Source organism: Artemia franciscana, chromosome 1 (genome assembly GCF_032884065.1).
Source record: "Artemia franciscana chromosome 1, ASM3288406v1, whole genome shotgun sequence".
Taxonomy (NCBI): domain Eukaryota; kingdom Metazoa; phylum Arthropoda; class Branchiopoda; order Anostraca; family Artemiidae; genus Artemia; species Artemia franciscana.
This window is the reverse complement of record NC_088863.1, coordinates 778,641-794,557: the sequence shown is the minus strand read 5'-3', so window position 1 is coordinate 794,557 and position 15,917 is coordinate 778,641. Positions and strand designations below refer to the sequence as shown.

Here is a 15,917-nt window from a genome sequence, read left to right as displayed (position 1 = left end):
TATTGCAATGAGCATTTGTCAGTGCGAAGCGCCTGCTATAAAATGGACTTATATGTATTATAAATATATAAATATAATATATAAAAAATATATTCTATAATATAAAATATATAAATATATAAAATATATAAATATATACAAAACTATATAAAAATATATAAAATGACTTATATAAAATGGACTTATAAATTGGCCTCAAAAGACATTATTTACTGTTCTATGGCAGCAAATAATTTCTTACACTACTTTTATAGATACCCTTGTGAAGTTGACGAGCCAATAAAGTTGCTTAAGGCAAAAATCTCAAGAATTGTAAATAATTGGCTGAGTTTATTTTAGCTAACATTGGAAAATAAGAGCTGAACAGACTTCGACTGACAAAAGTGCGAACCGTTCATTTAAAGGATTTATATAAAATCATCACATTTATTTAAAAGAAACTCCCAATTGAAGTGTTTCTATTCAGTTATAATCTATAAAAATTCGAAATCTTGTATCAGTATCGTTTTGGTATTTTGAATTTGTGTTTCATTTTCATATTTGAACTTCGAGGTGAATTACCAATGAAATGTAAAAAGTATATAACTGAAAAGACCTATCGGATATTTTTACCATATTTTTTTTTTTACCAGATGTCAGTGTAGCTTAGCTTTACTATTATCCATATACCATAAGCATTTAGAAACTAATAGCAATCATACATCATAAGAAACTATAAATTATGACATCCTAATGGTAATTTTGGTAACTGGTAATTTTTGAACTGAAGATCATTCATCAAGTTTGTCAGCTCACTATTCAAAACGAAAAAGCGAAAAGTAAGAGCTTCCGATAAAAAACGAAAAATTGGCACAGGATTAGCGGCTTTCTGACGTCATTGTCAGAGTTTAATCTTAAGCCCACAATTGTTTTGGGGGAAGGCAGGGGGTTTGTTTTCAATTAACTGTTATTTACATTTATCAAATATTCGATAATACTACAGCTAAGAATAATGGTAATAATAATAAGTTACTACAACACTAAAACCACCTGGGTCTAACACAGCATCACACAGTTACCGTTTACCTCAATCAACCTAAAGCATCAGTCTTTGTCTCCTGACACACAGACAGAGAGACAGACAGACAGAAACACAGACAGACAATGAAGTACCAACTTCCTCATGATCCATGCCTATGAGCCGTTACACTCAATTCGGAAACGACCTAATTTCCGTTCGGATTGAAATAAATTGCCAAAAACATAATACAACCATAAAATATTTGTACCTGACTTTCTTTCTTCTCAAGTAGATATTGGAGCTCCTCCTGTTTATGGTGAGTGTCTTTCAACTTCATTTTCAGCTCTTCAAAACTTCCTAAGGAGTTTACGGCAGGTTCCATGCTGGCAATTCGCATTTCTAGTCCAGCGATAACCCTTTCTTTCGATGAAAATTCACCTTGGAGCTCGTCCCTTTCGCTTTTTAGCTCCTGTAAAATAATTCAAATTCGCTCAGAAACAGTTGAATATTTTCAAAAACAAGATTTGTTTTCATGTTGCATTTATGTCAGATTAACGAAATTTCACATTTTAAGCTCCTGATATACGACCCCTCTCATTAGCCCGATTATCTTATTATTCCACAGTAAGGGTTTTCTTTACCTCAAGAAGTATATTTAGAAATCCTTAAAATCTTGTAAATGGGACTTGGGGGGAAATCTGTAAACTTCTGAATAAAATTTTTGGAACAAGAATTCATGGAACAAAAATCTTCCTAAGAAGTTTACGGCAGGTTCCATGGTGGCAACTCGGATTTCTAATCCGTCAATAACCCTTTCTTTCACTAAAAACTTATCTTAAAGCTCATCCATTTCACTTTTCAGTTCCTGTTAAATAGTTTGAATTAGCTCAAAAACAGTTGAATAAATTGAATTGATTTGAATAAATTGAATAGTTTGAGCTAGCTTAAGTAATTTTAATTTTAATTGAAAATAATTTGAAAATAATTTGAATTTCCATTATTTAGATTTCAAAACACTCGTGGGTATTCAAATACTGTATTAAAAATATCCTGATTACCAAAGACTACTACGCCTTAAAAAGGAAATCTACACCTCCTGAAACTGTTTGGTGCCATTTGTCTTTAGCAACAATTCTTTTTACCAATTTTTTACCCAAATTTCTTTTTTAATCTGGTAACCACTACTACAAAATAAATAAAAAAAATATATGACACATATAAAACACATGGAGATCCTTTGAAAATTGACTCGCTTTTTTTACGTATTCAGATTTACAGAGTTTACAGATTACGAACATCTGTAAACTTCTGAATAAAATTCTTGGAACAAGAATTCATGGAACAAAAAATTTCCTAAGGAGTTTACAGCAGGTTCCATGGTGGCAATTCCCATTTCTGATCCGACAATAGCCCTTTCTTTCACTAAAAATTCACCTTGGAGCTCGTCCGTTCCATTTTTCAGCTCCAGTTAAATAGTTTGAATTAGCTCAAAAACAGTTGAATAAATTGAATTGATTTGAATGAACTGAATAGCTTGAATTAGCTTAGAAAATTATTGAGTGAGTATTCTGTTGTTTTCTTTTTTAATCTGGTAACCACTACTACAAAAATAAATAAAATAAAATGTATAACACACATAACACGAATGGAGATCCTTTGAAAATTGACTCGCTTTTTTACGTATTAATGATTGAGTAAGTTTAAATTGTCTGAATAAATGATTTGAATAAGAAGATACTTAAATCTGTTCAAAATCAAGATTTGTTGTCATGTTGCATTTATGACATATTTGCAAAATTTCATATTTTAAGCTCCTGAAATACGAACTTTTTCATTATTCAGTGATAGACTATAAAAAAATAAGTTCCGTTCCCATCAGAGTCACGATTAGCTTAGTAAATAGTAGATTAATGAGTCTATTGAGAATTAATGAGTGATTAATGAGATTACGATTAATGCGAATGAGTTAAATAGCTGTCAATAGTCAGAAAAGTACTGAATAACTAGTTTGGCTTTACAATAACGGAAGAGAAAGAACTAGAACTGCCAGAAATACAAAAATATGCTTTCCAAAGTGAAAGCCAGACTTTTCTTTCCGGGTTATTAAAGTAATTGAAATATTTAAATTGAAAAAACTTAATTCAGTAATCGGATAGAAATAAAATCAATCGATACAAACAAAATTTCTAGCATGAATTTTAACTTTGGCTTCTGATACTCCGAAACCTGCAAAAATTCCCCAGCTCATTGTCGTCTACTACCCAACTTTGCGAGCCCCCCAACTGGAGGACCAGTTACTAGACTTCGACAAATAAAAAACAATTGTCCACAGTTACTGACTTGCTCAGCATATAGTACTGAGAGATACCGAAAATCATTTGTTCCATATTTTACCCGTCATTTTAATAATATTGACGCGACTAATATTTAATGTTTGATTAATATATTGTTTGTTTAAATTTTCCTGTGAGTGTTTTTGAAGGTATAATTATTTTTGTCATGACATGCTAATGCTAGCTCCGGCTATTGTAGTGAATAAATATATTCTATTCTATTCTAAAATTAGCAGCCAGTTGAAACATTGATTGATTTATTTATGTTTTTGTAAGTGAAATCCAGTCAATGCATACTCTCAAAGACGAAAACAATGTAAACCTAAAGATCAGTTTCGAACAGACTCCCAAAACACTTTACCCCCATGCCCTCACCATCTCCGGCAATTACAAAAAAGAGCAAAAAATTGTTCTTTGCGGTACACTAACCTTTCGTGAAAGGCTAATCTCGTAACTTGAAGATTAGTTTTGACAAAACTCCCGGGTCCATTGTGGTGGACTCAAAAAGCTGAGTCAAGATTCAGGTCAAAAAGGTCCACTAATATCGTACAACCACCCAGTGTCATTGTGTAATCAACAACCCAGTGTCATTTGTCACTGGGTTGTTGATTCCTCCTTTGGTAATGGTATTTCTACAGTTTTATTAACCTTTTTTTTCTTTGTATAAAAACCTTTCCTGGATGTGTCAACCCGTACGGTAATGTTTTCCCTCATCTTGATAACCCCACACCTAGCTTCAGAACAGTTTGGGCAGGTAGCACTTGTTCCACTAAAGAGAGGGTAGAGTTAAAGTTACCCATCAATTCCCAACCATCAGCTGGGAGAGGCCTTGGACCCTAAGACCCAGTACTAGCAAGAACATCTTTCTCGCACCTCAGATTACCCCTTAAGGAATCTTTTCTTGCACCCCGGTACTTCATATTTCGAGGGGAATTGATGCCCCAGGTATGATTTTGGCTTCGATCACTGCCTTCGATCTATTCAATCTTGGCAGCGTATTAGAAAAACACTGTATTAGACAGTGTATTAGAACAGACAAAACGGCCCCTGGGTGGTTGATGGCTAGTATTAGTAGAAGTAAGCCCTTATTCGTGGCTACCATTTTCAGTGGCACTAAAGAAGGATGTCCTTTTTACCCTCTACCGAGATAAAAGGAACAGCGATTAAGACATTCTGTATAAGATAGTAAACTTGACGTACCAAATTATAGCGAGTCAGATTATCCATATTTGCTTCCAGTTCCTTCAATTCGTAACTCTTCTTTCTTAGTTGCTCTTTTACAGAATTCAATTCTTCTTGTAAATTTCTCTCTGTATCTCTAGCACTTCTCAACTGCATCTCCATATCTTTCACTCTCTTCACTGCCATTTCTTCGATCTTAGAGAGTTGTTCTAGCTTTCCATTAAGCTTGTTCAAATCTTCAAATGGTTGCAGTTGTAGAGCCTCATATTGAGAAAGACCTCTCAATTCTTCTGTTGAAGATATGAACCGACGATCAATACGGTCTTTCACAGATACGTCTTCGGTGATGGGCGAAACAGCTCGACTTGTATCGGAGTCATTTGAAAGCTGTAGAGCCTCTAACTCTCGCGTTTTTCTCTCTACTCGCTCCATCAAAACTTGAATCTAAAAGAAAGTATATTTTGAGAACCAAAAGATTTTCATGAAGGGAGAAAGGACTTTGTACTAATACGATGTATATCAAAGCTTTAACCTAAAACAAAACAAAAAAAAACAAAAAAAAATCAATAAACTAAAAAGAACTCCTCTTTAGAAATGATTAGACCTCTATCTATTAACGCAATAAAAAAGAGAAACATTAAAAGAAGAAAACAGATTTTAAAAAAAAGAAGAAAATTTACAAATTTTTAAAAGAAAAAAAAGAAAAATATGTAACAACATGAACAAATTCAACCTAAACGACAACAAAAACTTTTTTTTACAAAGGTTAAGATAGAAATGTTTTTAGCGAAATCCGTCCAAGCAAAGTAGGAAATTCGTTCAAAAGGGCCACAGGTGCCAACCGTAAATGACAAAGCAAACAGAGGGAGGCAAAGAATGACCCCCAATATACACACACACACACACACACACATATATATATATATATATATATATATATATATATATATATATATATATATATATATATATATATATATATATATATATATATATATATATATATATATATATATATATATATATATCATGAAAAGAGAAATCACCAATGCAACAGCACAAAAAAAAAAAAAAAGAGACAGAAGGAGAAAAGGAAGACTGTTTTCCTAAATTAGTGATTAATATAGACCAGCACTTGAATGAGGCCTTAACCCTACTCATCCATACAATCACATAGGTCAAACAGCATAGCCATACAAAATCAACCATAAAGAATAACCCATGGACAGGCAGTCATGTCGTCAATAAGTATAAGTCGTCATTTACCAAAACAATAGAAAAAATAATATAGACAAATAATTCAGGGACAACAACCCAACACAAGGGCTCATCAGGAGAATACACTGGCCTATATATATATATATATATATATATATATATATATATATATATATATATATATATATATATATATATATATATATATATATATATATATATATATATATATAAATATATATATATATATATATATATATATATATATAAATATATATATATATATATATATATATATATATATATATATATATATATATATATATATATATATATTTTAAATTAAATAAAAATAACACTATGTGCATCTAGGGTATGTCAAAGGTGTATGTCTGCAGTGTCTTGGGAGCGGCTAAGGGTCAGAATATTCAATCAAAAAATAGTATTCACATCTCGGTTGTCAGAAGGGCGTATCTGAAACAAACCAGGAACGGGTAATGGTATTTAGTTGAAACTTTCAGGGAATGCTGAGGAGTCTTGATGAAAACCAGAAGACACTTATTAGAACTATTAAATTACAATCGGACCTTTTCATTCTTAAGGCAGGGGCATGAAAAACCGGAGAAATATTCATCATATTTGCCAAAAACAAAACTTTGGCAATCAAAAACAAACAGGAATCAATAAAGAGAAAACCTACCGAAAAAGAAAGTTTTTAAGAAAAGTAAAGAGCCATATTAAGACTAGCAGAAATAATTTCCTATAACAATTCAAAATCACCAAAAATTACTATGAAAGATTAAATTATATCCAAAACTAATTACTCGAAACACGCGATTTGACATCCTTGCTAAAGCCTTATTTTAACAATAATTATTATTTTAACAAAAATTTTGAAGAGTATGGAGGAGATAGAAGAATCCTCAAAAGAAACATGGTTTGATATACAAAAAAGGTCTCTGTCAGTGTTGAATCTATTAAATTACATAAGGGACAGGAATGAGATTTTCGAAAATTGTCTTCTTTTTTAGAGGGAGGAAGTCTCAACCCATCAATTATAAGAAGAGATACATCAATATAGTATTTACATTAATCCCCAACAGCTCAAGGAAGAGCTTCAAATTACAACTTGGGTAGTCTTTATTTTGAGAGTAGCTATTGAGCAAAATTGCTATGACAAAATATTATTTTGACAAAATAAAAAATTACCAGATCTTTGAGTTCTTGAAAAAGGTGTGGCGGTTCTGCTGTGGCAGCACGAGCCTGAGGACTATCGCTCCTATCAGAGCCAAAGTTGGAGGCAGCTCCGTCTGGCACAGGTCTATCACCATTAATTTGGCGGAGGAACTCTATCTAAAATAACAACAAAGGAATAAGAAACAGAGGTATTAATTATAATTAAGATAATATAAGAGCAATAGAAGGACAATTTTATGTTTTGAAAGCCTAAAAAAAAGTTTAGGATAAAGAGTAAACTTTCAATAAAAATCAAAGACTTGGCAAGGATATTTTATTGGATAGTGACAAATAAATCATAGGACTTAAAGGGATAAATCAAGAATTTTTTTTTTTCTCGTAAAAATAGCCTGACTTATAAGTGTATAAAAAAAAATATATTCACAAATGACTAAAATTTGATACAAGTAACCAACATGACAAGCAGAATTTATCTCACCATAAGTTCCAAAGATAATTTAATATTTACTAACTAATAAATTTTTATAATTTATAATTAGTAATTAAATAATTTTTTATAATTTAATAAGACAACTGAATAATTTTTATAATTAACAAAATAATTTTCATTAAATAGAGAAGGAGCGTTACTTCTTATAAGGCCATCATTACCATGTTTTTCCTTAACATTAGGCCATCATGTTTGGCCATAATAAGGCCATCCTGTTTGTCCTTAATATTCCTAATTTATAGAAAGCCTCGTTTCTCGACAAAACTTGGAACTTGCGAGATAAACCGAATATTATAAAGCGCCTAAAATAAATCATTCATAATACGGACAAACCATCAATAGACGATTTTTACGTGGAATCATATTCACCAAAATATTGGAACAAAAAAACAGTATCTTTTTCTAAAACAAAGCAAATTAGAAAAAGCCCGTGGTCAAGATTAGAATGCACTGTAATTAGGATATTAAAAAATAGAATTGAATTACAATCTTATAACTATTATATGCCTCTTTATACTCACTTTGCACCTCAACTAATTTAGATTTAAAATATTTGCTTTATCCCGCCTCAAACTATGTGTGACATGCCTGCCTTTCAACAAAAATTTGGATGGGAGAAAACTTCAGTAATTACGGAGGGGATACATTTGAGTAGGCTAGTGAGGTTAGTTTGTGTGAGGTTAGGTTTGTGGAAAAAGTCAATGCCGTATTTTATCCCCAATCGTTCCATTGAAAAATCCTCGCATGATTCCAGGCCGAACGAGGTGAAATATGCCAAATTTTTTGTTAGCAATTTGAGGGTGGGAGAAGCGGAACAACACTTTGAGGGGTCTTGATTGGAAGGATAAAAGTTCCTAAATCATGTAAACTGAAAATCCTAACAGGATTCCGGCTGAAACAATGCACAACAGTAGAACCTTTCCATTGGAAAAATTTGTGATAGACGGGGCTTGGGGGTATCAAAAGGGCAACAGGATCACTTAATCAATAATATTCACTGAAAGTGCTTGCATTATTCAGCCTCAAACAAGGTGCAGCATACTCGCCTCTGCCAAAAAAAAGATACGTGGAAAAGGAAAAATAGGCGGAATCAAACAAAAAATCCGCATTATGTTTTTTTATATACATTATATTTGTTAGACGGGTGTCCTCTTAACAAACCATGCATGGGGGTATTCCTTCTGTATGTATCTGTGAGTATATTAATAAGCATGAATGAAACTACAGTCTGTATGGAGATTTGAAGGATTCATGGGGGATTTAATGAAAAAAAAAATGAATGGATTACATTAGAATATTAATCCTAAATTATTTACTACACGGTATGAGTTTCAAATATTATTATATTTCTTGGAAGGTTTGGTGATATCAAAAAAGTGGTATAAAGTGAAAATGAGAACACTGTTTATGCGGGTTGGCGTCGGGGGGTAGTACTAGACTTGTTTGTGGTAATATCTGTTCGTTTAAACCTTGACGGTTCTGTTCGTTTTGCGTTTCATTTTTTCACTCATATTCAATTCTCATTCTATTTACGGTTTACTTGTAACATTGCTCTTCACATTTTGTTGAAAAACTGTTTTTGATCAAACTTTCATTCACTTGATTTTTAATGACTAGTTATAAAAGGAGACAGTCGTGCAAGCAGTAGCTGCGGTAATACAGAAAGGGGGTGATTTAAGGATTAAAGTCATCAAAGGGTTAAAGTTAAAGTCGTGCTAGCAGTAATTGGGGTGTAAGGAATTAGAAATGGTAGTTGCAGCTGCAGTAGTAGTCAGGGAAGGGGTATTAGCGGCAGTCATGGCGGCAACAGTAGGGTTGGATATTTTCTTTAAAGCTAAAATTTTAAGTACGTGGATAAGGTATGGGAATTAGTGCTTAAAAAGGTATCTTAGGTGATTTTTCTACAGATTTTGGCAAATGCTATTCGTCTGAAGGCTATACAGATTCGTAAGATTGGAATAAAGAAGATATTTTGTAAACTCACTAAGTTGACTGCCATCTGCATGGTGAAGGTAGCGAGAGAGTCTACGTCATGAATACAATATTAGCACCAAATATTCTAAAGAAGAGGTACATACTTTACTTTCAATGGACATGCTCAAATTACAATCTCCCTTTCGTAATTGTAATTAGTTGACTCATAACTCTTTAAATAAGGTCATTAATAGTAGATCCCATTTTTTAACATTTAGACTACAAATATAATAGCCATACATGTATGGAACTTGTGTGCCACATGCTTGTATGCTACATATAGGCATACAAACATAATGCATTTTGTTTTAAGATACACAAATTGCAACTTGTAACAAATAATTCAAAAGCTTTAGGGAATAAAAGCTTATTTATAAAGCCATTTGGAAAATACTTAGGCTAAAATATTAAAATAATTGGGCTAAAAGATTTGCTTTGTTTCTAAACACTTATATCCAAATTCAGGCTCAATATTTGTAACCAGTAGGTTCAAAACAGATTCATTGGAAAACCCTTTTGTATCTATTTCTTTTGTTACTTTCCTCTGATTGATCCCTGAACGATCACTTGTTGAAAAAGAATCGGCATGGCTATATTTATGAGGCTGGGGGTTGGGTCCCAGAGCCGGGCTTTATGACAGTCAATCCTTTCAGGCCGCACCCCGTTTAATCCCATAGACACTACGAGTCAAAAGAGGTGCAAAAGAGCTTTCTCTGTTTATAGAATAGGAGCAGGAAAGCACAAATTGAAAACCAAGTGAAATTACCACAAGTAGGAGTAGGGTTACTGCCCGCCTAAACCCTCCAAAAGCCAGAGCACTGAACGAGCATTTGAGCAGTGTGTTTTGTCACAATATCAACATTACAACAGCAAAAAATGAAAATGCTAATCATGGCTCACAGATAAGAGCTACCACAAATAAGAGGAGGACTACCCTTCCCCGCCCAAACATTCTAAAAGGCTTGACAGTCATTTTCGCTTTACTGAAAGCGAGGTGTGTTTCGATCAGTGGAGTTTTTATTTGTCACAATATTAACAACGAAAGATACGAAAATGACAATAACAGCCAAGATTGCAGGAAAGAGAAGAAGAATAGTTACGATCACTTGTTGAAGAAGAATCGGCATGGCTATATTTACGAAGCTGGGGAGTTGGGCCTCAGAGTCCGGCTTTACGACAGTCAGTCATTTTAGACCACATCCTGTTTGATCCCATAGCCACCAAGAGTCAAAAGAGGTGCAACATGTTTCTATACCTACACAATGGGAGGAGGGGGCTCGTGTACCAGAGCTCGATTTTAGACCCTGCCAATATTTTGTGGTTCATATTTCAGCAAAATACAATTTTCAAAACTTTTATATAGTGAATCCTTTGTGTTAAAACTAACTGTTTCAAGATTTTACCGTTCTTACACAAGGAGATGTTGCTTAGTATATGGCAAAAGTGATAATTTTAACTGTGCATTTTTAATTCATAACATACAAATCCTCAAATATCAGCTAACATAGAAATCAAACATCACTTGCTTGATTAGACAAGTGGACAACGTGCTTGTCATATTTTTTAGTTAGGATAGTCGCCCATTTAATACCATTCCCTAAATTATACTAGACCCTGGCAGTAAAATGTCAAAAAAAAGGAACAAGATTATCCAACCTGGTCATTTAGTTCTTGTTGAACCTTTCCTTGCTCAATAAGGGTTTTCCTCAAGATGTCAAGCTCCTCTCTGAGTTGACTCTCAGCTACTTGTTTAGCACTCAATTTCTCATCGCTCTTCAATATTACCATGTTTAAGTCCGTGATTTTTTCATTTGCCATTTTCAACGCTTTTTCCAACTTGACACTTGCCTCAGTTGCATTTCTACACATCTCGTGTCTTTGGTCAAGCTGACGTTCGAGTGTTTCAATCTATAAAAATAACTTTATTCATTGAAGAAATAGTTCTCAAATAATTTTTTTTTTCAAAGGGAAAAATTCACTTAAAATGATAAGCGATTTCATTAGGAGCTCCAGAGGAAGGGGGCTCTCCCCAACGATTTGTCAGAAAGATGTCCCGTCTGAAGTGCAGAAACATTGGCCAGAAACGTACGATTTGGACTTACAGAGATATATCTGATCCCCGTCCCTTCCTATGCTTTGCAAGGACATACTTTTGTCAAATACCCGTTTACAAGATTAAGCGATGTCTAAAGAAGTCCTGTCTTAAACAAGAAGATTAAGTATCCTCGTACAGTACAGTCGATTAGAGATTGTCGGTAGACATTTGTTGGAAGTAGATTGAAGCAGGGGTTCAATATGTATTAAGCAGTTAAAAAAAAAAAAAAAAAAAAAAAAAAAAAAAAAAAAAAAAAAAAAAAAAAAAAAAAAAAAAGAGAACAAGGAAGATATCACCAAGATTATTTCTTCAATTTGGTAAACTAGTATATTAATCTGCATAATAAGAAAACATACAATATAAACTGTTACGTCGACTAAGTCTATGACAAACATTTTTACCAAAAGTTAATTTTTTTTAGCTAGGAGCCGTGCAAGTCCATCTTAAGAACCCTAGGGAACATTCACATGCTTCATAGAAGAGATGCAGTAATATACATAAAGTTCAGGTTGTATTTAGAGGCAATAACACCATGCATTGTAATGTAACTCACTCTTTTACGCATAATTCTGCATAAATGCCACTCGGCTTTTCCTCTGACATTCGACTTTGAAACCTACATAGTTGAAAACAAAACCATAAATACAAAGAATATTGAAAATGACAAAATAATCAACTAGTAAAGTGTTTGCCTACGAAAGGAAAAAAGAGAAATTTGTCTATGTAAAAGAAGATCCTTCAATCAACGGGCTGTATATTGTTGTTGATCCGCACTGGGTCTTCAGATGGATTTTAAGCAGGGGCTCGCAGTTTGATAGGACATATATTCAGAGATTTTTGAGAAAATGTGGCAAGGCTGGGCTCCACTTCTGATGACGGGGAAATTTCTAGATGCGCTAAAATGATGAACAAACAACATGATTTCAGCGCGAAGTGAAAAGCACTTTCAAAAACAATTTCAAACGTGGACGATAACAGTGCTGCCAAAGGTGGGATTTTGCTCCCTGAAGGATTTCGAAAAATACTCTTTTTGGTATTTTCATTGAAAATGCCTTTTCTGATACTTTTATTGAGATGATTGACAAAAAAAAACATAATTCCGACACTAAGTGAATCGCACTTTCAGAAACAAAAACAATTTCAAACGTAGATGACAACAGGGCTGGCAAAAGTGAGGATTTTGCCTTCTTAAGGATTTCGAAAAATAACCTTTTGGTATTTTCCTCGAAAAAGCCTTTTTTGGTATTTTTACTGAAATGATTGACAAAAACAAATAACATAAATCCAACAGGAAGTGAAAAGCACTTTCAAAAACAAAAAACAATTTCAAACGAAGACGACAGCAGGGCTGGCAAAGGTGGGGATTTTACCTCCCTTAAGAATTTCGAAAAATACCCTTTTGGTATTTTCATTGACAAAGCCTTTTTAGATATTTTTATTGAAATAATTGACAAAAACAAACAACATAATTCCAACACGAAGTGAGAAGTACTTTCAAAAACAAAAACAATTTCAAACATAGACGACAGCAGGGCTGTCAAAGGTGGGGATTTTACCCCCTTTAGGATTTTGGAAAAAACCCTGTTTGGATCTTTTCATTGAAGAAGCCTTTTTTGATATTTTCATTGAAATGATTAATAAAAACAACAAAATTTGTCCCATCCCCCAGATTTGGAAATCCTAAAGATTTTCCTAATTTCTTCAAATTTCAGCCTCGAGTTTGGAATCTTGGGAATAATATACACAGCCCACAATAAGTGTAATAAAGTAAAAAAGTTTTATTATTTAGTATTTTGGGCTTTTGAAAAACATTATTTTACAAGATTTTACAAGTGAATATTGGAGCAGTATCAAATTCTTTGCGGTGGTCCTTGATGATTATGATGAACTCGCCTTATTGTTTAGCAGCTAAAAAGCACTACACTAAAATTATAACATAAGAGTATTCAACATCATGGAAGTAAACAAAACTTAGCAAGGTTTAGGGCTTATCTGAAAATCGAGGTTGAGTCAAGATTTAGCTGAAAATTGAGGGACTAACTAGAAATCTAAAAGCTATTGGATACAGACAACATTTCTCAAAAGTGAGCGTAAGAAAAACAAATTAATTTCAAATAATAATTCAATTCCTCTCCTATATCAGAAAAGACAGAAAAGAAAGAAAGATCGATTTCCTAAAATTCTCAACATAAATTAGAGAAGAAAAAAATTACAGGAGAGATTACTTTCCTATATCAGGGAAGAGAGGAAAAGTGGAAAGAGAGAGATCGCCTTTCTGTATTAAGAAAGAGAGGAAAAGGAGAGATTACTTTCCTATATCAGGGAAGAGAGGAAAAGAGGGAAAAGAGAAATTGCTTTCTTATATTAGGAAAGAAAAGAAAAGAGGAAAGAGAAAGATTGCTTTTTTATGTTAAAAGAGAGGAAAACGAGCGATTACTTTCCAGTAATTCCTCTCCTATATCTGGAAATAGAGGAAAAAGAGGATAAAGATATATTGTTTTCTATATTAAGAAAGAGAGGAAAACGAGATTACTTTCCAATAAGTCCTCCCCTATATCAGGGAAGAGAGGAAAAGAGGAAAAAGATAGATTGTTTTTCTGTATTAAGAAAGAGAGGAAAAGGAAAGATTATTATCCTATGAAACCTTTCCTATATCAGAAAAGAGAGAAAAAAGACATATTACTTTCCTATATTAGGAAAGAAAAGAGGAAAGAGAAAGATTGCTTTCTTATGCTAAGAGAGGAAAACGAGCGATTATTTTCCAATAATTCCTCTCCTATATCTGGAAAAAGAGGGAAAAATAGATTACTTTCCTGTAATTAATTTCTTATATTAGTTTTCTAAAATGGTAAAAGTTTGTTTTAAGTGCGTTGATATACATCTATGACATATTTTTGCAAGCGAGTAACATCTATGTGTCCAAAGTGATGAATAATCCCAGCTTTTAAAATTTTGATTCTAAAAGGAACAAGAACTCTCTATTTTCCTCTACCCCTAACTGCCTAAGATATTTTAAAAATCCATATTGCTTTTTTGAATCATACTTTTTACCCAATTACACAAATTTGATTAGTATACAAACATGTAAAGCTTACTTGATTAGTACACAAATACGCTATGTATTAGCTCGTGTATTAGATAATTTGATAAGTATACATAATGCTTATTTGAAAATACAAAAAAAAAAAAATTAACGATTCATTATTGATTCATGTTACGTTAGGATCCAAGTTTCTCTTTGCTATTTTTGAAAGAATAAAAAAAAAGCTTAACTCCAGGAGTCACTGCTCTGCTATATTATTTCATACTGCGTTTTACTTCAATCTAATTGGCCATGATATGTCTTGCAAACATTTCTGAGTCATTATAGAGCTTTTTACTGCTAGTTTTGATGGAACTGAATCGTAATTTCTTGCAAACAAAACTATGGCATTGTTCGATACTACCTCTAACTTTGGGAAAGAACACAAAACATTGTCAGCCTTAAAAAGTTTTTAAAAAAGGTAGTTTTACACAAGAGGGTGAAAAAAAAGAAAAGAAAATTTTAATTTGGACGGTGATTTAGGAACCAGAGTGACTATCGACACGTCTACCATTAGATTTGATGGGTTGGGTAGGTGGAGAAGATCGTGAGGAGGGTTTTAAGTCTGATATAATTTTATCCATTGAGGTACCATTCGAAAGCTTTTTTTTCGGGGTAAGGAATTATCCTGCATGCAGTTATGCATACGTTACGTTGCAACGTAGCGTATGTACGTTATGTATATTAATATCAGATGCTGTGCTTGTTGCAAAGTCGTTCATAAAAAAAAAATAATTAGCTTCATTAGGACGTTCATTACAGTACCCAATTATGCTTCTCTAGAGAAATAATAATGTGATTTAGAGGAGTTGTCCACAAAATGGAACATCAAAACTTAAGGTTATATGTAATAAGATGGCAAAAGTGGAATCACAATTCTAAAAGAATCATTATCAAACATCTATTGTCAAATTTCAATGTTGATTTGATATGAAATACTATTAAAAAGGACATATATACAGGTAAATGATGGCTTTTATTTATGATGGTATTATGACTGTTTTTATTTCCTTTTTAATAAAAATTGCATTTTGTAACTATTTGTAACTACATTTTACAATCCAAAGCTTGTTTGATATTACTATTGCTAGATACCAGTGTCGAATAAGTAAAAACCAAGTCTGGACGTTCCAAAACACAAAAGAAAAAAAATTCTTATTTTAAACTTAGTTTTAGAATCTCAATTTGTTTAAGTTATTTTAAACCAGATCTGGGCGTACACAAACACAAAACAAGAAAATTAATATGACGCTAAACTTAATTTTGGGATCTCAAGTTGTTTAAACTTATTATAAACCGATTCTGGGCGTACTCAAACACAAAACAAGAAGATTGATATGACGGTA

At 32.8% G+C, this 15,917-nt stretch overlaps 1 protein-coding gene across 5 annotated transcripts in view; it reads right to left on the bottom strand.

The window, feature by feature from the left end:
- The window catches only part of LOC136043803 (girdin-like), a 161,902-nt gene that overhangs the window by 41,338 nt on the left and 104,647 nt on the right, over positions 1–15,917 (bottom strand). For 4 of the 5 annotated variants that reach the window (XR_010621735.1, XR_010621737.1, XM_065728725.1 and 1 more), the window contains exons 8-12: positions 12,043–12,105; positions 11,051–11,302; positions 6,943–7,086; positions 4,534–4,959; positions 1,269–1,469 (exon numbers count right to left, since the gene is read on the bottom strand). Coding sequence is in view for 3 of the 5 variants with exons in the window: in XM_065728725.1 (XP_065584797.1) it covers positions 1,269–1,469; positions 4,534–4,959; positions 6,943–7,086; positions 11,051–11,302; positions 12,043–12,105 (1,086 nt within the window). In the remaining 2 variants the exon portion in view is untranslated. The remainder of the gene's footprint in view (positions 1–1,268; positions 1,470–4,533; positions 4,960–6,942; positions 7,087–11,050; positions 11,303–12,042; positions 12,106–15,917) is intronic. The other variant, XM_065728733.1, reaches the window with a different exon arrangement.